Below are 17,851 nucleotides of genomic sequence, written 5' to 3'. Positions count from 1 at the left end.
GCCAGAGCCGGCCCTGCTCAGACCCAGCCAGGGGAGGATTCCCCAGCACAGAACCTCAGAAGAGAGCCCTAAGGCTGCGCTCAGAGGACCTGGGGGGGTTGAGGTTGGAGGGCTGCTGGGGCTGCAGTGCTCAGAGCTGAGAAGATTCCAGGCAGCCTGTGGTAACTTAGATCCTGTCTTAAGTAAAACAGTTAGCTCAAGTTAATATGTTCCCTTTACTGCACTGGAGCTAGTGTAGCTCAGAACCACCACACTGCAAGGCAACAGCAGAGTTACATGGAGTCATTTGATTAGCAGCCCAGAGTGATTGGATTAGCTGATGATGAGTTATAACTTGAGCTGTTGCATCTTCACTGCATTATTAGCTCAGGCTTCAACCCACCCCACTAATGGGCCAGCTATCTCCTACCTCAAGCTTAAAGTACCACTTAACTCAAGCTAGAGATTTCTGTGTGTGGATGGGAGTCAAGTTAGGGGTGACACTCAAGTCACACCCTCAGACAGTCTCCTAGGGATGTCTATGTTATGCCAGGGGCCACAGGACTGCCTAGGATTGGGAGGAGAAAAAGGTGGCACAAAGCCACCATAGGCCCATCTCCTTCTGGGTTGCAAATACTGTGCTGTGCTTTTAGAAAGGTCAGCACATATTCTCACCCTTTGTGTCCAAGAAAGCAGTCGAGACCCATCACATCCCTGGCTGAGTATTGCTTTGTATGAGTATGAGCTTTGAGTATTGCTACATTGGCCTTGGTATTCTAAATAATGTCTAAAATCCTTTTTAGAAATGGCGTCACTGTTTTAAAAAATGCCTATTGTTGTTATTTATTATTATTATTATTATTTTATTATTGTGATTAATTTTTCTTTGATTTTTCATAAAGAAACACAATGAAAAGTACAAAAGGGGTAAATGACTTACAGCTTGTTTATGTTTCGAAATACAGCATGCTTCATGGGATCTTCAATACAAGCATGCAATTTTACAAGTAAACAGTCACAGCAATGACTAATTTTGCTTTTTCGATAATATCTTCTGGTCAGGAACAATGGACATAATACTAAAAAGAGAGGCATTAAATTAATGCCAAAAAGTTAGTGTTTTTAAGAAAATATACCTATTTAAGAAGAGCATATTACTCTCTTCTTACCATCATTCAACTCAAGGAAAGGCTCCTTAGAAACAAAATGCAGGATTATGGTTTTGGGTATTGCTTAGGTAATGACATTACACAGTAAACCTAGGAAACATGGGTGCTATCTAGTGGCCACCAAGTAGCACTGTAACTTCATTCTGAAAAAGAAAACTGCATTGCGTTGCTAAAAGAAACAGTACAATGAAGTGTTTCACTAACATTTTCTGCTAAGTTGGCATTATAACCAGTAGCTCCTGAAAAAAAAAAGGTACAGTACTACCTCTTAACTTGAATTGTGCTTATCTGACTGAAGGAAAACAATCAAGGAACCTACAGTCCTCTTTGCTTGTATTACAGTAGCCCTCAAAAGCGCCAAACAAGATTAGAGTCCCATTGTGCTAAAAAATATACTAAGTTAGAGGAGGACAGTGTCTGCCTCAAAGACCTTGCAACCTAAAATATCCAGACAAAAAAAAAACAGAAAAAGGGTGGTGAAAATGGGCTCAAGCAATTTGATCAAGGTGATGATGATGAACATATCTTTTGTTAGTTCACTTTCTTCTTTTTATTTTATGCATACATTTATTCAGAGCTTCACTTGCTGCATCAACACTAGTTTGGGAGCAAAACATAGAATCTTAAGCAATAGTAAAGTAATGATACTAACCATAAGGCTCACATCAATAATGGTTCTGATTTTTGGTTTCAAATAACATGTAGAAAATAAAATGAACCTGCCTACAATGGGGAAATTCAACAGCCTGAGAATTTCCTTTAAATTTATTAAAAATAAATACATACATAAATAAAATCCCCTACGTCAGGCAAATATAATGAACAGTAGGACTCTCTAGTCCCCTCTAGTCTATTCAATATCCATTTTACATATGTGCTGGTTGCAGCCATGATGCCTCTATCTTTGACAACTGGGGTGTCTCCTCAAGTCCTGAGACATTGCAGGAATTACTTGAGGACCTAAAATATCCCCCAAAGCCTGAGCCTTAAGCCAAAAGCCTGGAGTTAGGCAGGTATAGTAAAATCGAGATTTTGTACTTTAAATGCAAATGTAGATCATGATACTAAGTACTCCTCAAAGTGCTATGTATTTTCCATAACTAAAATAGCAGGCCCACTGTTTTACTTTTTTATGTGTAAAAAATGAAGTACTTACCATTTTAGCGTTTTTCATTTTTTTCAGTAACAAGTATCGCTCATTTGTTTTGCTTCACACACTGTTACCATAAAGCAAGTGGCAAGACATTTCTAAATGTGTAAAGTTGTCTTGAAACTTGACATATCTAAACTGAAAAAGAGTAAACAAAGCAAAGTTTGCATGTGGGCTATAGTTTTAAGGCCACAACTTTTGAGAGATTGAATTTGGAACAGAAAGAGAGTCCTGCTATAATATCGATAGACTGAGGGGAAGAGTTGAGACAGGCAATGCAAAGGTATGCATGTACAGATGCTCTGCCCTATTCCTTTGGAAGCCATTTAGGTATATCTGCAGGTTTTTCATTGAGGAATTTGTTTTCTATTATCTTGCCTAGCTGTATTTTTCTTGTTTTTGTTTGCTTTGCCTTTGGCGCGCTTGTACTTGCTTATGTTTGAAGATGACTTTGAGAAGGGTTGCCTGAGACTATATAATTTTACATGTAAAAGCTTGTGTGGAGCAGAGAAAGCTCGCTGGGGACCTCCTGGAGGATTTGCAGTTTTTAATATTGTTATATACCTACTCTTTTAGACTACAGTGTATTGAGAAGAGAAAGACCTGAAGGTTTTGGTGCATTGACTCTCACATTTTTGGATGGGAATTCAGGAGTAGTTATAATAATTTACATTTATAAATTTCTTTTTGCCCTGTACGGTCCTAAAACTGTTTACAAACTTAAACTGAAATACAAACTAAATGTAGGGATCGCTTCAACCAGCAATGAAACACAGTCGTTTTGGGGTGGAATGTCGCAGCACTGTCAGCAGCAATATCAAAACAGGATCTGACATACAGAATGCCATATCCATGTATCTGTTGTACAATTTGTTAGCACTGTGGCACCAAAGAAAAAGATCCTTGAGAAATCACGTCAGCTGTAGCAGAGGAGTACAGACTATATTTTAAGTGTGTATCCTAGAGGGATGGGGAGTAGCAGTGGGAGACAGTTCAGGAATGGGCGCTAACTGCTCTCCAAAATATTCTTGCACCAACTCAGAGGAAATTAACACAGCCATGATTTACCAGATAGATGTCTCCTTGAAATCCACATTATCATCTAATAAGGTTCTGGAGGAATGTTTATATTGTCCCTCTCAAAATGGCAGTCATCTCCCATTGTACTCAATGAGACTAAGGCCTCAGATTCCCTATAGGAAGATGGTTAGTCCCCTGTGCTGTGTGGAGGCAGAGATACTCAGTACTATTGTGAACAATGAGGGAAAGAGAGAGAGAGAGACCTTCCTCAAAATGGCCACCAACTGGTGAGTGTTGTAGTTCCTGTCCTATTGAGAACCATGGAAGATAGCAGACATTTTGAAAAAGGGCTTTTCTTTGTAGAGTTCTCAGTAGTACAACACTGTATTGAGACTTTCAGTTATTACGAATAGGAAAAATTACCATTAATCCAAAAATAAATTATTCAAATGCAGTCAATGCACATAATTTCTCTGAGTGTTAACTCTATGGGAAGTTAATATGTATGGGAAGTGTGTTATTCCGTTACTGAGATCATTGGGGGTGGGGGAGGGCGAAGTCTAGCACCAGATACTAAATTACTTTACGTCAGTTTGATTCCTAAACAAATCAGCAGCTTTACTTGTAAATTCTTAGAAGATTCATTCTATACTCAAACAAGAAGTGTGGTAAATTTGGTGAGGATACGCAGCATTGTTTATACAAAGCAAAGAAGTTTGGATTCCTGCTTTTAAGTACAAAACAGAACACAGCCTTAACTATGGAGTCACTACGAACACCTACATAAGGCACCCGTGGCATCTTTAAACAGCAGTGACCATTGGGCTAAGTAATCTGCAAATGAGAACTCTTGACACGTGTCCAGTCTCCCTCATACCACTGAACCACTACCGCCAAACAAATAGAATCATAGATTCATAGAATATCAGGGTTGGAAGGGACCTCAGGAGGTCATCTAGTCCAACCCCCTGCTCAAAGAAGGACCAATTCCCAAATAAATCATCCCAGCCAGGGCTTTGTCAAGCCTGACCTTAAAAACCTCTAAGGAAGGAGATTGCACCACCTCCCTAGGTAACGCATTCCAGTGCTTCACCACCCTCATAGTGAAAAAGTTTTTCCTAATATCCAACCTAGACCTCCCCCACTGCAACTTCAGACCATTACTCTTTGTTCTGTCATCAGGTATCACTGAGAACAGTCTAGATCCATCCTCTTTGGAACCCCCTTTCAGGTAGTTGAAAGCAGCTATCAAATCCCCCCTCATTCTTCTCTTCTGCAGACTAAACAATCCCAGTTCCCTCAGCCTCTCCTCATAAGTCATGTGCTCCAGCCCCCTAATCATTTTTGTTGCCCTCCGCTGGACTCTTTCCAATTTTTCCACATCCTTCTTGTAGTGTGGGGCCCAAAACTGGACACAGTACTCCAGATGAGGCCTCACCAATGTCGAATAGAGGGGAATGACCACGTCCCTCGATCTGCTGGCAATGCCCCTACTTATACAGCCCAAAATGCCGTTAGCCTTCTTGGCAACAAGGGCACACGGTTGATTCATATCCAGTTTCTCGTCCACAGTAACTCCTAGGTCCTTTTCTGCAGAACTGCTTCCTAGCCATTCGGTCCCTAGTCTGTAACAGTGAATGGGATTCTTCTGTCCTAAGTGCAGGACTCTGCACTTGTCCTTGTTGAACCTCATCAGGTTTCTTTTGGCCCAATCCTCTAATTTGTCTAGGTCCCTCTGTATCCTATCCCTACCCTCCAGCGTATCTACCACTCCTCCCAGTTTAGTGTCATCTGCAAACTTGCTGAGAGTGCAGTCCACACCATCCTCCAGATTATTAATGAAGATATTGAACAAAACCGGCCCCAGGACCAACCCTTGGGACACTCCGCTTGAAACCGGCTGCCAACTAGACATGGAGCCGTTGATCACTACCCGTTGAGCCCGACGATCTAGCCAGCTTTCTATCCACCTTATAGTCCATTCATCCAGCCCATACTTCTTTAACTTGCTGGCAAGAATACAGTGGGAGACCGTATCAAAAGCTTTGCTAAAGTCAAGGAATAACACATCCACTGCTTTCCCCTCATCTACAGACCCAGTTATCTCCTCATAGAAGGCAATTATGTTAGTCTGGCATGACTTGCCCTTGGTGAATCCGTGCTGACTGTTCCTGATCACTTTCCTCTCCTCTAAGTGTTTCATAATTGATTCATTGAGGACCTGCTCCATGATTTTTCCAGGGACTGAGGTGAGGCTGATTGGCCTGTAGTTCCCCGGATCCTCTTCCTTCCCTTTTTTAAAGATGGGTTCTAGATTAGCCTTTTTCCAGTCATCCGGGACCTCCCCCAATCGCCATGAGTTTTCAAAGATAATGGCCAATGGCTCTGCAATCACATCCGCCAACTCCTTTAGCACCCTCGGATGCAGCACATCCGGCCCCATGGACTTGTGCTCGTCCAGTTTTTCTAAATAGTCCCGAACCACTTCTTTCTCCACTGAGGGCTGGTCACCTCCTCCCCATGCTGTGCTGCCCAGTGCAGCAGTCTGGGAGCTGACCTTGTTCGTGAAGACAGAGACAAAAAAAGCATTGAGTACATTAACTTTTTCCACATCCTCTGTCACTAGGTTGCCTCCCTCATTCAGTAAGGGGCCTACACTTTCCTTGAGTTTCTTCTTGTTGCTAACATACCTGAAGAAACAGATACAACAGTCATTAATAATGTAATTAAAACTTGATTTCTTCAAATATGGCCTATACACAAATGTCAGTTAATTTTAACTATCTGGAAAATTTGAAATGACTGCATTATTCCTTTCTTAAAATCATTTGAGACAAAGAAAAAACTGATGGAGATACTACATTTCCTAAAGGATCAAATTTTAATTAGTCTTAACTCTCTAATTAATTAATGGATTCACTTGTAAATTCTTAGAAAATTCATGTTATACTCAATAAATGCTGTAAGTTTGGGGAGGATACACTGTACTTCATGTACAAAACAAAGATTGAATTTCTGGTTTACGTGCAAAATAGAACTCAACTATAACTATGGAGTTGCAACTGAAGCCTCCATAGTGAACTTCCTTTCCCCTCCATCCCCACAACATGACAAATAACACTGGTTTTAATAATTATTGTTAAATAGGAAGTTGTCCCCTTGTTCATTATTCTATCACTTTTCTTTCTGAGATGGGTAAGAGCAGAGTGATTGACTATTTTATTAGTGACAGTTAAATACTCTTCTATGTGTAAATTTTGATTGAATGTTTTTGCCAGTGTCTGGAAACAGATGATCTCTGCTATAGCCTACCAAAGTGCAGAGTGGTATAACACTGTACCAAAGTATACGTTTGCCTCTTCATGTATGTTCATTAACAGTAATGAGAGTTGTGTTCCTATGACTGTATCTCTGAGTGTTTTCTCACCATTTCATGCGATGACCCCCGGTTTGGTGTAGGAAAATGACCTATTTAAAATGACAAGTAGTTTCATAGTGGCTTCTTAAACCTTGGTCTGTCTTCTATGGAAACTAGTCATCAGAAGTAGGAAAGGGATTAGTGACAGTGTACCGTAATTTGGAGACAATATTGATATAATGTATTTTAGTACCACAATTTATAACTGAACTACTTCCCCAGAAGCAAATGAATAGAATTTTATTTTAGTGTAGGATTCTTCTTTATTCCTTTTTTTTAAGATACTGAATTTGAAATCTAGTGAGTTTCAAAAAGATGACTTAAAAGTAGCTTCAGGCTTTACAGCCATTACCCTCTCCTCTGATGTTCCCATGCCAATTTTTGTGGTTTTACAATCACATTTTTCCTATTATTCTTTCCCCTGTTGATGTGTGAAAGACCCACAAAAACAACAAGGGGAACTGACAGACTGTAGTGGAAACACCACAACTGACTACACACTAACTGAAGTGCTCTCAGATGCACAAAGTAAAAATACTGGAAAATTTTAGAAGAAAAAATGTTTCTTAATATATTTTAGTTGAAGTAATTTTAAGTGATACTTGTAACACTGTAAAAATACAAAAATGTAATTTTCTTAGTTTTAAAACATATTTTTATTTCTGTAAAATAAAAAAGTAATGAATAAAACTGACAAACAACAGCAGGAGTTTAGGTCGTCTGTCCAGAGGATGAAAGTATCATCAATGTATCTCAGGTATATCACTGGTTTCATGGTGCATTAACTTGTGAATGAAGGTGGAAGCCAGAAATGAAATCATAACCTGGCCTCTTAGCTGTTAGCAAATTCCCTTCTCAGAAGTATATATCCCTCTCTCTTTTTCAGACAGCTGAAGTGGCACTGGCCAATCTGAAGAATAAATATGAGAATGAAAAATCAATGGTGACTGAAACCATGACCAAACTGCGAAATGAATTAAAGGCTTTGAAAGAAGATGCAGCAACCTTCTCATCCTTGAGAGCAATGTTTGCAACCAGGTAAGGGAAACTGCCTCATAGCCTTCTCTCCTGCTCAATAGTTGAAAGGCAAGCCTATGATGTGAGTGAGAGAACATTATCACCTTCATGCATTTCTTCTCATGCTCTTGATGCACTAGTATGTGGATACAAAAGCTACTTTCCTCAGTGAGAGAGACAAGGTGGGTGAGGCAATATCTTTTACTGTTGGTGGAAGGGACAAGCTTTTGAGCTTTCTGCAATACCAGAGCTTTGTTGGATGAAGGAGAAAGAAGTTTGTAATGCAGACTCTGCAAAAGTTTCAAGCTTCCAAATGGCACCAAGCTGCATGCCTCTGAAAATAATGCTTTTAAGTGGCAATGCCAGTACAGCCTTGGGTAAAGTGTTATAAATAACTATATTAGAGCCCTCTATATTTGGATTTATACTCTGTTTTTTGAAGTGGAAAATAAACATTAGATTTATGTGGTTTTTGTTCACACTCTGACAAGATAAAACAGTGATTCTGCCATGTAAAAACCTTCACATAGCTAAACTCCATCTTTGCCCTTGCCATCTGATTTATTATTGACCATTGAAAACAAATCTATAATTCCCTATCAGTATGGCTCTGCTATAACCCAGCACTGAAAATTATCAGGTTACTGCAATGTCTCATTGCACTGTAAATTATTATTTTCTACAGCTGTTGGTATTTCATTTATTATCTTTTCGTTCATAGGTTTAAAAATGTCACACACCTTCTGCAGTGAATTTTTCAGTTCTTCCCAGCAGGATCATAATTAATTATATCTTATCTTTTTTTTTTTTTTTGATTAAAGGGAACTTCCAGTTTTAGCTGGTTTCTTAAAGGTGACCTGCAAATAATTATTTCCAAAAGATCCAATACCTGCAGCAATATGTGCTGAATTCCCCCAAGTAACCAAAGAAAGAGAGCTATTCAGCACTTTATGGGATTAAATCATCCTATTTTCCCCTCTAATCCGACACCACATTTACTGCAGGCTCCTGCTTCATGTAGTGCCCTATCATGCACTAATTCAGGGGTTCTCAAACTGGGGGGTCAGGACCCCTCAGGGGGTCACGAGGTTATTACATGGGGAGTCACGAACTGTCAGCCTCCACTCCAAACCCCATGTTGCCTCCAGCATTTATAATAGTGTTAAATATGTATACAAAATAGGGCTGTCGATTACTCGCAGTTAACTCATGCGATTAACTAAAAAATATTAATCGCGATTAAAAAAATTAATCCGTCTCAACTGCATTGTTAAGCAATAGAATACCAATTGAAATTTATTAAATATTTTCAATGTTTTTCTACATTTTCATATATATTGTATTCTGTGTTGTAACTGAAACCAAAGTGTATATTATTTTTATTACAAATATTTGCACTGTAAAAATGATAAACAAAAGAAATCGTATTTTTCAATTTACCTCATACAAGTACTGCAGTGCAATCGCTTTGTTGTGAAAGTGCAACTTACAGATGTAGATTTTTTTTGTTACATAAGTGCACTTAAAACAAAACAATGTAAAACCTTAGAGCCTACAAGTCTAGTCAGTCCTATTTCTTGTTCAGCCAATCACTAAGACAAACAAGTTTGTTTACATTTACAGGAGATAATGCTGCTCTCTTCTTATTTACAATGACACCAGAAAGTGAGAACAGGCATTTGCATGGCACTTTTGTAGCCGGCATTGCAAGGTATTTAAGTGCCACATATACTAAACATTCATATGCCCCTTCATGCTTCGGCCATCATTCCAGAGGACATGTTTCCATGCTGATGAGGCTCATTAAAAAAAAAAGTGTTAATTTAATTTCTGACTGAACTCCTTGGGGGAGAATTGTATGCCCCCTGCTCTGTTTTACCCACATTTCACATATATTTCATGTTCATAGCAGTCTTGTATGATGACAAACTTGTTTGTCTGAGCAATTGGCTGAACAAGAAGTAGGACTGAGTGGACTTGCAGATTAAAATTTTACATTTTTTAAATTTTAATGCAGTTTTTTTGTACATAATTCTACATTAGTAAGTTCAACTTTCATGATAAAGAGATTGCACTACAGTACTTGTATTAGGTGAATTGAAAAATACTATTTCTTTTGTTTTTTTACAGTGCAAATACTTGTAATAAAAAAATATAAAGTGAGCACTGTACACTTTGTATTCTGTGTTGTAATTGAAATCAATATATTTGAAAATGTAGAAAACATCCAAAATATTTAAATAAATGGTATTCTATTATTGTTTAACAGTGTGATTCATCACGATTAATTTTTTTAATCCCTTGACAGCCCTAATAAAAAAGTGATTTTAATTTATAAGGGGGGGTCGCAGTCAGAGGCTTGCTATGTGCAAGGGGTCACCAGTACAAAAGTTTGAGAACCATTGCCCTAATCTAACCATATTACACGCACAGTTTCATACCGGAACTTTTCTATAGTAATTAGGAGCCAGATCAACAGCTGGTTTGAGTGAATGTAGCTTCAATGACTTCACTCCAGAAATGCATGGTTTTGTATAGGTTTTAAAAATCTGTTTATTCATCTTTTAAAAAGCACATTTTGTGAGGTATACATAGATGTAGGCCATTCCAGTCTGCAGCAGGGAACTGAGGAGGGTGTTGCGTCAGTGGCATAAAGCAGACTGTTTATCATGTGGAGCATGAGCCAATAATCTGCTATGTGGCTGGACTTTGGAAAGCTTGAGAAAGGAAATGTCAAGGTAATGTTAGGTTGTTGGTGTACTGAATCCACCTCTTTATCCCACTTGGGACACTGAGCATACATTTCTACACTCTGCAGGATTTAGGGGATGATCCAAAGCGTATTGGAGACAATGGAAGTTTTTCTGCTGACTTCACTGGGTTTTGTATCAGGCTCTTAAAGAATATAGATATTCTTGTAGGGCATCTTTTAAATACTAACTGAACATGAAAAATAAAGTGGGAACTGACAATCAGGATATCCACAAAAATAAGAGAAAGGGCAAGTTACAGACTCTGGGACTTTCTTCCCCTTTTAGGATATGGGTGATTAAAATTGGTAAGCTCATTTACCACTAAAGAGAGTTGCCCACATAAATATCTTGCTTATTGATAAGGGAATAAGCCCCTATTCTGTGATACAAATTACACTCTTTTGCATTAAGTTCCTGAGAAGGTTCGCATGGACGTACTCTTAACACTTCTCTTGTTTTTAAGAATATCCTCTTCTCCCATTTACACCTAACATGCTAACATAGTTTTTGTGGTGCCAATTTTAGGACCATATACTCTTAAGGTTTTCCTTACATAGAGCACAGTATCAAGATGCATTAAGATGTGACTGAAAAACTCCTCCATAGCTGAATGTGTGGACTATAGGTTTTTTTTACATTGTCTCCACTTCAGAAGTAACAGTGCAGAAATATTTCAGTAGATCCAGAAATGATTAGCGGCACAACGGTTGCTACCCTATCAATCCAGCAGAATTTACACAGAAAACATCTTTGTAAATTATTGCTCTCCCAGCAAGACAGCAATATCTCGTGGTGCTCTGATTATACACCTGGGGCTAGATTCACAAAGAAACGTAGGCCGGGTGATGGCAAGGGTTGCAACGTCTAACTCTGAGGCACCTAGAAAATCACTGGGATTCACAAAGCCTGTGTTTGGTGCCTAGTTCCCTGTACAATGAATGGGCAGAGATAGATGCCTCTGAATTGGATTCACCAAAGCCAGCACACTAGGCAGCTCCTTGCCTAAGCTACCCAATGGGAGATGCCAAGCCAAGGGGTTTGTGCTGAGCCCCACCCTTCTCTTGGAGATATATGCCTCTAAGTCTGGGCTGCAGAGAGGTGCCGCCTTCTGCTTAGGATTCTCAGCTGCAAAGCCACCCTTGCATTGGGTGTCCATGCTGTTTTAGTGAGGAGGAGGCCCTCCCTCATAACATTTGGCCCAGTGATTAGGTTACTTACCTGGGATGTGGGAGATCCCTGGTTTAATTCCCACCTCTGCTTGAGGGGGAGAAGGGATTTGAACTGGGATCTGCTACCTCTCAGGGTTAGCAGTACTCTAACCACTGAGCTATGGGATATTCTGAGGTGATGGCCCTTGAGTCTCTCCTGTTGATGCTGTTCCACGTTGGATAAATCATTTTTAAAAAGTCATTGGAATAGGGGGACTGGATGCAGGGACTTCTACTTCCCAGATGAGGGCTCTAACGACCAGGCTGTAGAGTCATTCTCATGCTTGTGCAAGTGCACCCTCTCTCTCTGGATCAGTGATTCTTTCATTATTTGTCCACAGTGGAACAGCTTCAATGTGAGAGACTGAGGAAGCCCCACACCAGAATATACCATAGCCCTGTGGTTAGAGCATGGCCTGAGAGGTGTTGGCAGATCCCAGTTCAAATCCTTTCTCCTCTCAGGCAGAGGGGGGACTTTGAACCAGGGGTCTTCCACATCCCAGGTGAGTACCCTAACTACTGGGTAAAAAGCTATGAGGGAGGACTCCTCCATTTCCTCCTTCTTCACCTAAAATCACCTAGGGGGGCCTGATCTGGTAGGCAAAGTCTGAGTGTGTTTACTGGATCAGGCCCTGCAGGCATGTTAAGCAGAGGAAGACCTGTTTGTGCATTGCTCTGGGGTTTAGGTGACTGGATGCCTGGTGTGGGGCTGCAGTGCTCATGCGCAGAGGCAGAAATATAGGCACATAGGGAACTTATAGAACAAAAACTTAGGTGCTGAGCGAGTTTAGGGCTCAGGGGCAGCTGAGCAGGGGGTTTGTGAATCCCAGTAGGACCTGATTCTGGGATTTAGGTGCCTAAAGTGGCAGTTAGGCTTTTAAGTCCTTTTGTGAATCTAGTCCCTTGTAGCTAAACTCAGAAACCTATGAGACATGTTGCCAAAACTTCCCAACCCTATACCCTGCTCTCCATGTGAGAGCCTTTCTGAAGAACTGTGCAGTGTTTGTTTAGATGGAACAGCACACCAGCCCTATATGGTTCACGGCAATTACATCTGCGCAGACCACAAGCTTAACAGATATCCTCATACATACACAACGGGTAGAATTGCATCGGTCACTCAAATAACACTTCCTATAGTATCGCTTTGTAGGCCCTCCAAGGCACTGTGTCCTTTCTAGAATGTTTCATCTGCTTTTCTAAACCATGCCCCTTTTCTTCTTCAACAAGTACTATACCATGTGTGTATATATAATATTATATGTTGCCATAAGAGCTCAAGATTTCCCCCCCATTTTTGTTCATCTTGGACCCTTCTATGCCTTTTACCATGTGTGACCGGGGTCCCAGTGGGGGGGCCAATTGAGGTCACTCAATTAGGGTGAACTCCAAAGAATGGGGCAGACAAACCCCAAAGCCAGTGGATAATTCAATACTTAGATTTACCAAGCCAGCATAAAACTGCTTCTTCATTACCTCGCTGGTTATTCAGAAGTCAATAATAGTTTCCTTAAAGTACCCAGCGTCAGGCCTCCATCCAGGTACCCAAGTCAAATATGATGATGATTTCTGAAAATCATATTTCATCATATAAAGAAAAGATTCTACCAATCCCAAAGGATTGGACACATTACCTCCCAGGTTATTGAATATTCCAGATCTTACGCAAATACACCTTACAGCCAATTCTTTTTAAATAAACTAAAATTTATTAAAAAACAAGAGAGAGAGAGTATGGTTAAAAGATCAATATCGTTACAGTCATGAGTTCATTTCTTGTGGTTCAGATACATAGCAGAGACGATAAGCTTTGTAGTTGCAAAGAGTTCCTTTAGATTTAGTTCATAGGTTATAGTCCAATATCATATTCAGGGCAGACTAGTCAGCACTGGGATCCCAATCTTGTGTCTTAAGCTTCCCCTGCATTGAAGCATCAAGCAGATCTGAGATGAACAGGATCAGGACCGAAAGATCTTTTATACAATTTCATGTCTTCTTTGACAAGTTGGAGTTCCTCTGGGAACAAAAGGTAATTAGGATGACTTTGAAGGAGGTCCACCACCAGTACTTAGCTATATGAATTAACATAAGGCAATCTGCTTGTTCCTCCACCATTCACAGATGATTTGCTCTACATTTCAAAGAGAGATGAATACAGAGATATCCCGTGTTTACAATTAATTTAAATGCTAGGATGTTCTTTTGATCCCTGAATTATCAGAATACAGCATAGACAGGGACTGTTGATTACATTGTCCCACTACCCATACATATGTAAATACACAAAAACACAAACATTATCTCCCCACAGGTCTTTAAGGGTTGAATCTGAGTCATTTATTTTGCAGGATGTTTAACCCTTTCTGGCCATGTGTCACACCCCCAACGTGAGACTGGTGTGGAAGGGAGAAATTAAAGCTTCTGGATACACCTTAAGGATCTTCCAATGTTGACATGTGCTATGTTTACATTGAATTCTTAGTAAGGCCAAATTACTGAGGCATGCTTTGGCCCAAGTTAGAAACTTAGTCCATACTTTGTGAAACACTTTAGTGATTCCAGGGTTTGGTCTACGTGTTGACTTAACATAGCCATTAATGTTCTTCAGAGAGCTCTTACTCTGGCATTCAGCCATGAAGGCTGTGAGGTGTTGTACCTCAATTTCCCCTTTTGCACAGCAGTTTAAGTTTGTAATGGTTTTTCTGCTGCGGAAAGTTTTAGGAATGCGCATGGCATTAGCTGTGAAATCTTAACGTTATTAGGCTTTTTAATCCAGAGTGTATCCTTATTGAACCAAACAGCATAATTATAAGGGTGTCTATTATGTACCACTTTTGACATGTTCAAGGGCTTTTCCAAAAGACCATGCACATTGTACATTTTTACAGTTTTTGTTATCAGCAACAAGTTAGTTACAATTATTCGCAATAATATTAAGATCAGTTTTATCACCTGTGTACGTCTATAATCATTTTTGTCATGCCAAGCCTTTTGTTTAGACAAATCCGGTGTTAGGTCAGGTTGTTCCATGTTCCTTTTGAACCTTTGTAGCTTCTTCTTTACTTTAGGGTTTTCCTTAACATAAGATTTCACTTTAACCACTTCCTTGGTGTTTTGGTATTTTAGGGTTAACCTGTACTTCCATTACCATAATAACCTTTTTCCCTTTCTCCCTGTTTTAGAGGGTCAAAATCTGAGCTCTTTTGCTTAACAGAATCCATTGGCTGGCTGGGTGTGTCCTCTTTGCTAATGGCTATGGGCCAGTCTGTCTCCCCCCCAGTCAAGTCACGGAATTTGCATCAACACAGACACTAGCCTGTTTACCAGTTTTCAGATCCTCAACCTTTACCAATTCCGAGGCTGGACTCTGTCTTAAAGAGATACCATCTATTTTCACTAGTATGTTAGATTTAAAGTTCTTTTGTCCTTCCCCTACCAACCTCTGCTTCCACATGGAATCAGAGGTCAAGTCCACTAAGAGACTACAAGACATATCCAAAATATCTAGAGATGAGAGTTCACCTGCCATCCCCTGTATTCTCAACAGATTAACTGCACAGCTGTTCTCCTGCTCTGCAGATTCAACTATCCAGTTTTCCCTCTGAACCTGAGATATAGACTGTTTACTCAAAGAATTAACATGAAGACATTCCTGTTCCAACACCATTGTCTCCCCAACAAGCTGGTTAAGCTTGTAGGGCTGTTTAAACTCCCTAACCATTTTTAATGTATCTGAAATCTTCTCAAAGCTATCCACACTGGATTTTTTCAAAAGCAAGGCCAGTGGATCCATACACATTTGAAAGACTGTGACCATTGGGCACCAACACACTTTCCTCAGAAGAGAGACTGTTTACTATCAACAAGGGCCCATTAAGAGTCAAGGGAAACACTCCCTTTTCACAGACTTCAAGGACTTTACCAAGAAATTCGTTTTCTTCTGCAATAGCATGTACTGCAACAGATTCTTTTTGAGCTTTATTTATGTCCAGAACCGACTTTGGCACAACAGACAAAACACCAAACTCCTTCTGAGTTTCACTTACATCCAGAATCACCTCTGGCCCATCAGGAGGACTTTTACACAACCCCCTTTCAGGTAAACTGCTAGACTTCATAGTCAAAAGATTAGAAGCATTCTCTTCCTTGTTACAAGTTTCCACACTGTCAGCGGGTAACAGTCAAATCACCTTCATGCTTTCCTTGTGCCCTGGCTATGATATCAACCTGATCAGACATGGTTGCCATATCTTTACCCAGCAACACACTAGGAACAGGCAAAATAGAAGCACCAGAATCAGTTGGTCTCTGGGAGCTATTTGTGACATAAACTGGATGCAACCTAGTTACAATGTCATTATCCCTAGCAGATACAAATTTAGGACCACTTCCTTCCTGGGCTTTAGTTGTATCCAGAATCAACTTTGGGTCAACTGATAAATTTTCAACCATCAGAGGCTGACAGGTTTCTTCTGTCTGCTTTACAGACAGAGAACTAGAGAGACACTGTTTCTCGGCAGGCATGCTGCTATTCAAAACAGACAAACAACTGGAGATATCTTTTTCTTTGTCCCAATACCCATGGCTGATTTCAGACACATACCTGGAAAGTGGGGCAGCTTCCTTAACAGGCAAGTTGCCACCCCCAACACATAAACTGCTATTCTACACATTATACTGAGCTACTTTAAGCAAATCATTTTCACATTGGTAGGCACACTTTCACAAGCTTTACTAGCCAACAGTCCATCACTCACCAAGACTGTACCCTTTCCTTCCTCAATTAGGGCTTTAACCTGATCACCAACTTTAATTTGCTCTAGAGAAACATTTCCCTGAGCCTTATCTAATGCCAGATTCACTTCTGGGATATTAGACAGACATTTAGAAACTTTATTCACAGACAAACCGCTTTTTTACACAGACAAACAGCTGTTTTCCACCTTCCCAAGGTTAGAAACACCCTCTTCCTGGTCATAGCAAAATTGGTTAAACACAAACAACTGCCTAAAGTCAAATAACATACCAACATTGTTATAGACTGGACTTTCAGAATGATACAGTTTTTGCTGTTCTTCCATTGCTTTTTTGATTTGGAGCTTAAGTCTGACAACCCTCTCCTCAGCAGCCAGCCGTTCCATGTGACTTGCATGGGCTTCTTTCTTTCTTTCTTTGAGCAGCTTCTTTTTCCAACTGGGCCAAAGCTTGCTTCTTTTGCATTTGAATTTCTGCCAGTCTTTGTTCAAACTGCTGCTGGTTTCTCACTGCAAGCATTTTCACTGGGTCTGCTTCCGGATCCCTTGTCATTAGCAGATTTTTCAGTTTTTGCTCCGGGCCATTTTCTTAAAAGACAACCCCCTCTGTGAGCAAGGCTTTTTCTGTCAAGATCTTTATAGGATCGTGGGTCACTCACTGTAACTGATTTTTACCCTTAAACTCTCCAATATCAAAATTAATTTTGACAAGCGTGTGGTTCTGATCCAAAAACCCAATTAACCTGTGGTAATGTGTAGCCTAGCATGACTATACCACTGTGACTGGGGTCCCAGTGGGGGCCAGATGAGGTCACTCAATTAGGGTGAACTGCAAAGAATGGGGCAGACAAACCCCAAAGCTGGTGGATAATTCAATACTTAGATTTACCAAGCCAGCATAAAACAGCTTCTTCATTACCTTGCTGGTTATTCAGAAGTCAATAACACAGTTCCCTTAAAGTACCCAGCCTCAGGCCTCCATCCAGGTACCCAAGTCAAATATGATGAAGATTTCTGAAAATCATATTTCATTATATAAAGAAAAGATTCTACCAATCCCAAAGGATCGGACACATTACCTCTCAGGTTATTGAATATTCCAGATCTTACCCAAATACATGCATAGTTAGCTATACAAATTAACATAAGGCAATTTGCTTGTTCCTCCACCATTCACAGATGGTTTGCTACACATTTCAAAGAGAGATGTATACAGAGATATCCCATGTTAACAATGAATTTAAATGCCAGGATGTTCTTTTGATCTCTGAATTATCAGAATACAGCATAGACAGGAACTGTTGATTACATTGTCCACCACTACACATATATATGTAAAAACAATGAGGAGTCCTTGTGGCACCTTAGAGACTAACACATTTA

The 17,851-nt window shown here is 40.0% G+C and overlaps 1 protein-coding gene across 2 annotated transcripts in view; it reads left to right on the top strand.

Moving 5' to 3' along the window:
• BICD1 (BICD cargo adaptor 1) overlaps positions 1–17,851 on the top strand; it is a 277,073-nt gene that overhangs the window by 217,559 nt on the left and 41,663 nt on the right. For both annotated transcript variants that reach the window (XM_026657537.1, XM_026657536.1), the window contains exon 6: positions 7,623–7,774. In XM_026657537.1, the coding sequence (XP_026513322.1) occupies positions 7,623–7,774 (152 nt within the window). The remainder of the gene's footprint in view (positions 1–7,622; positions 7,775–17,851) is intronic.

Source organism: Terrapene carolina, unplaced genomic scaffold (assembly GCF_002925995.2).
Source record: "Terrapene carolina triunguis isolate 2854851 unplaced genomic scaffold, T_m_triunguis-2.0 Scaffold247, whole genome shotgun sequence".
NCBI lineage: Eukaryota > Metazoa > Chordata > Testudines > Emydidae > Terrapene > Terrapene triunguis.
Note: the sequence above shows the minus strand (reverse complement) of the source record. Positions and strands in the feature narration are given on the sequence as shown.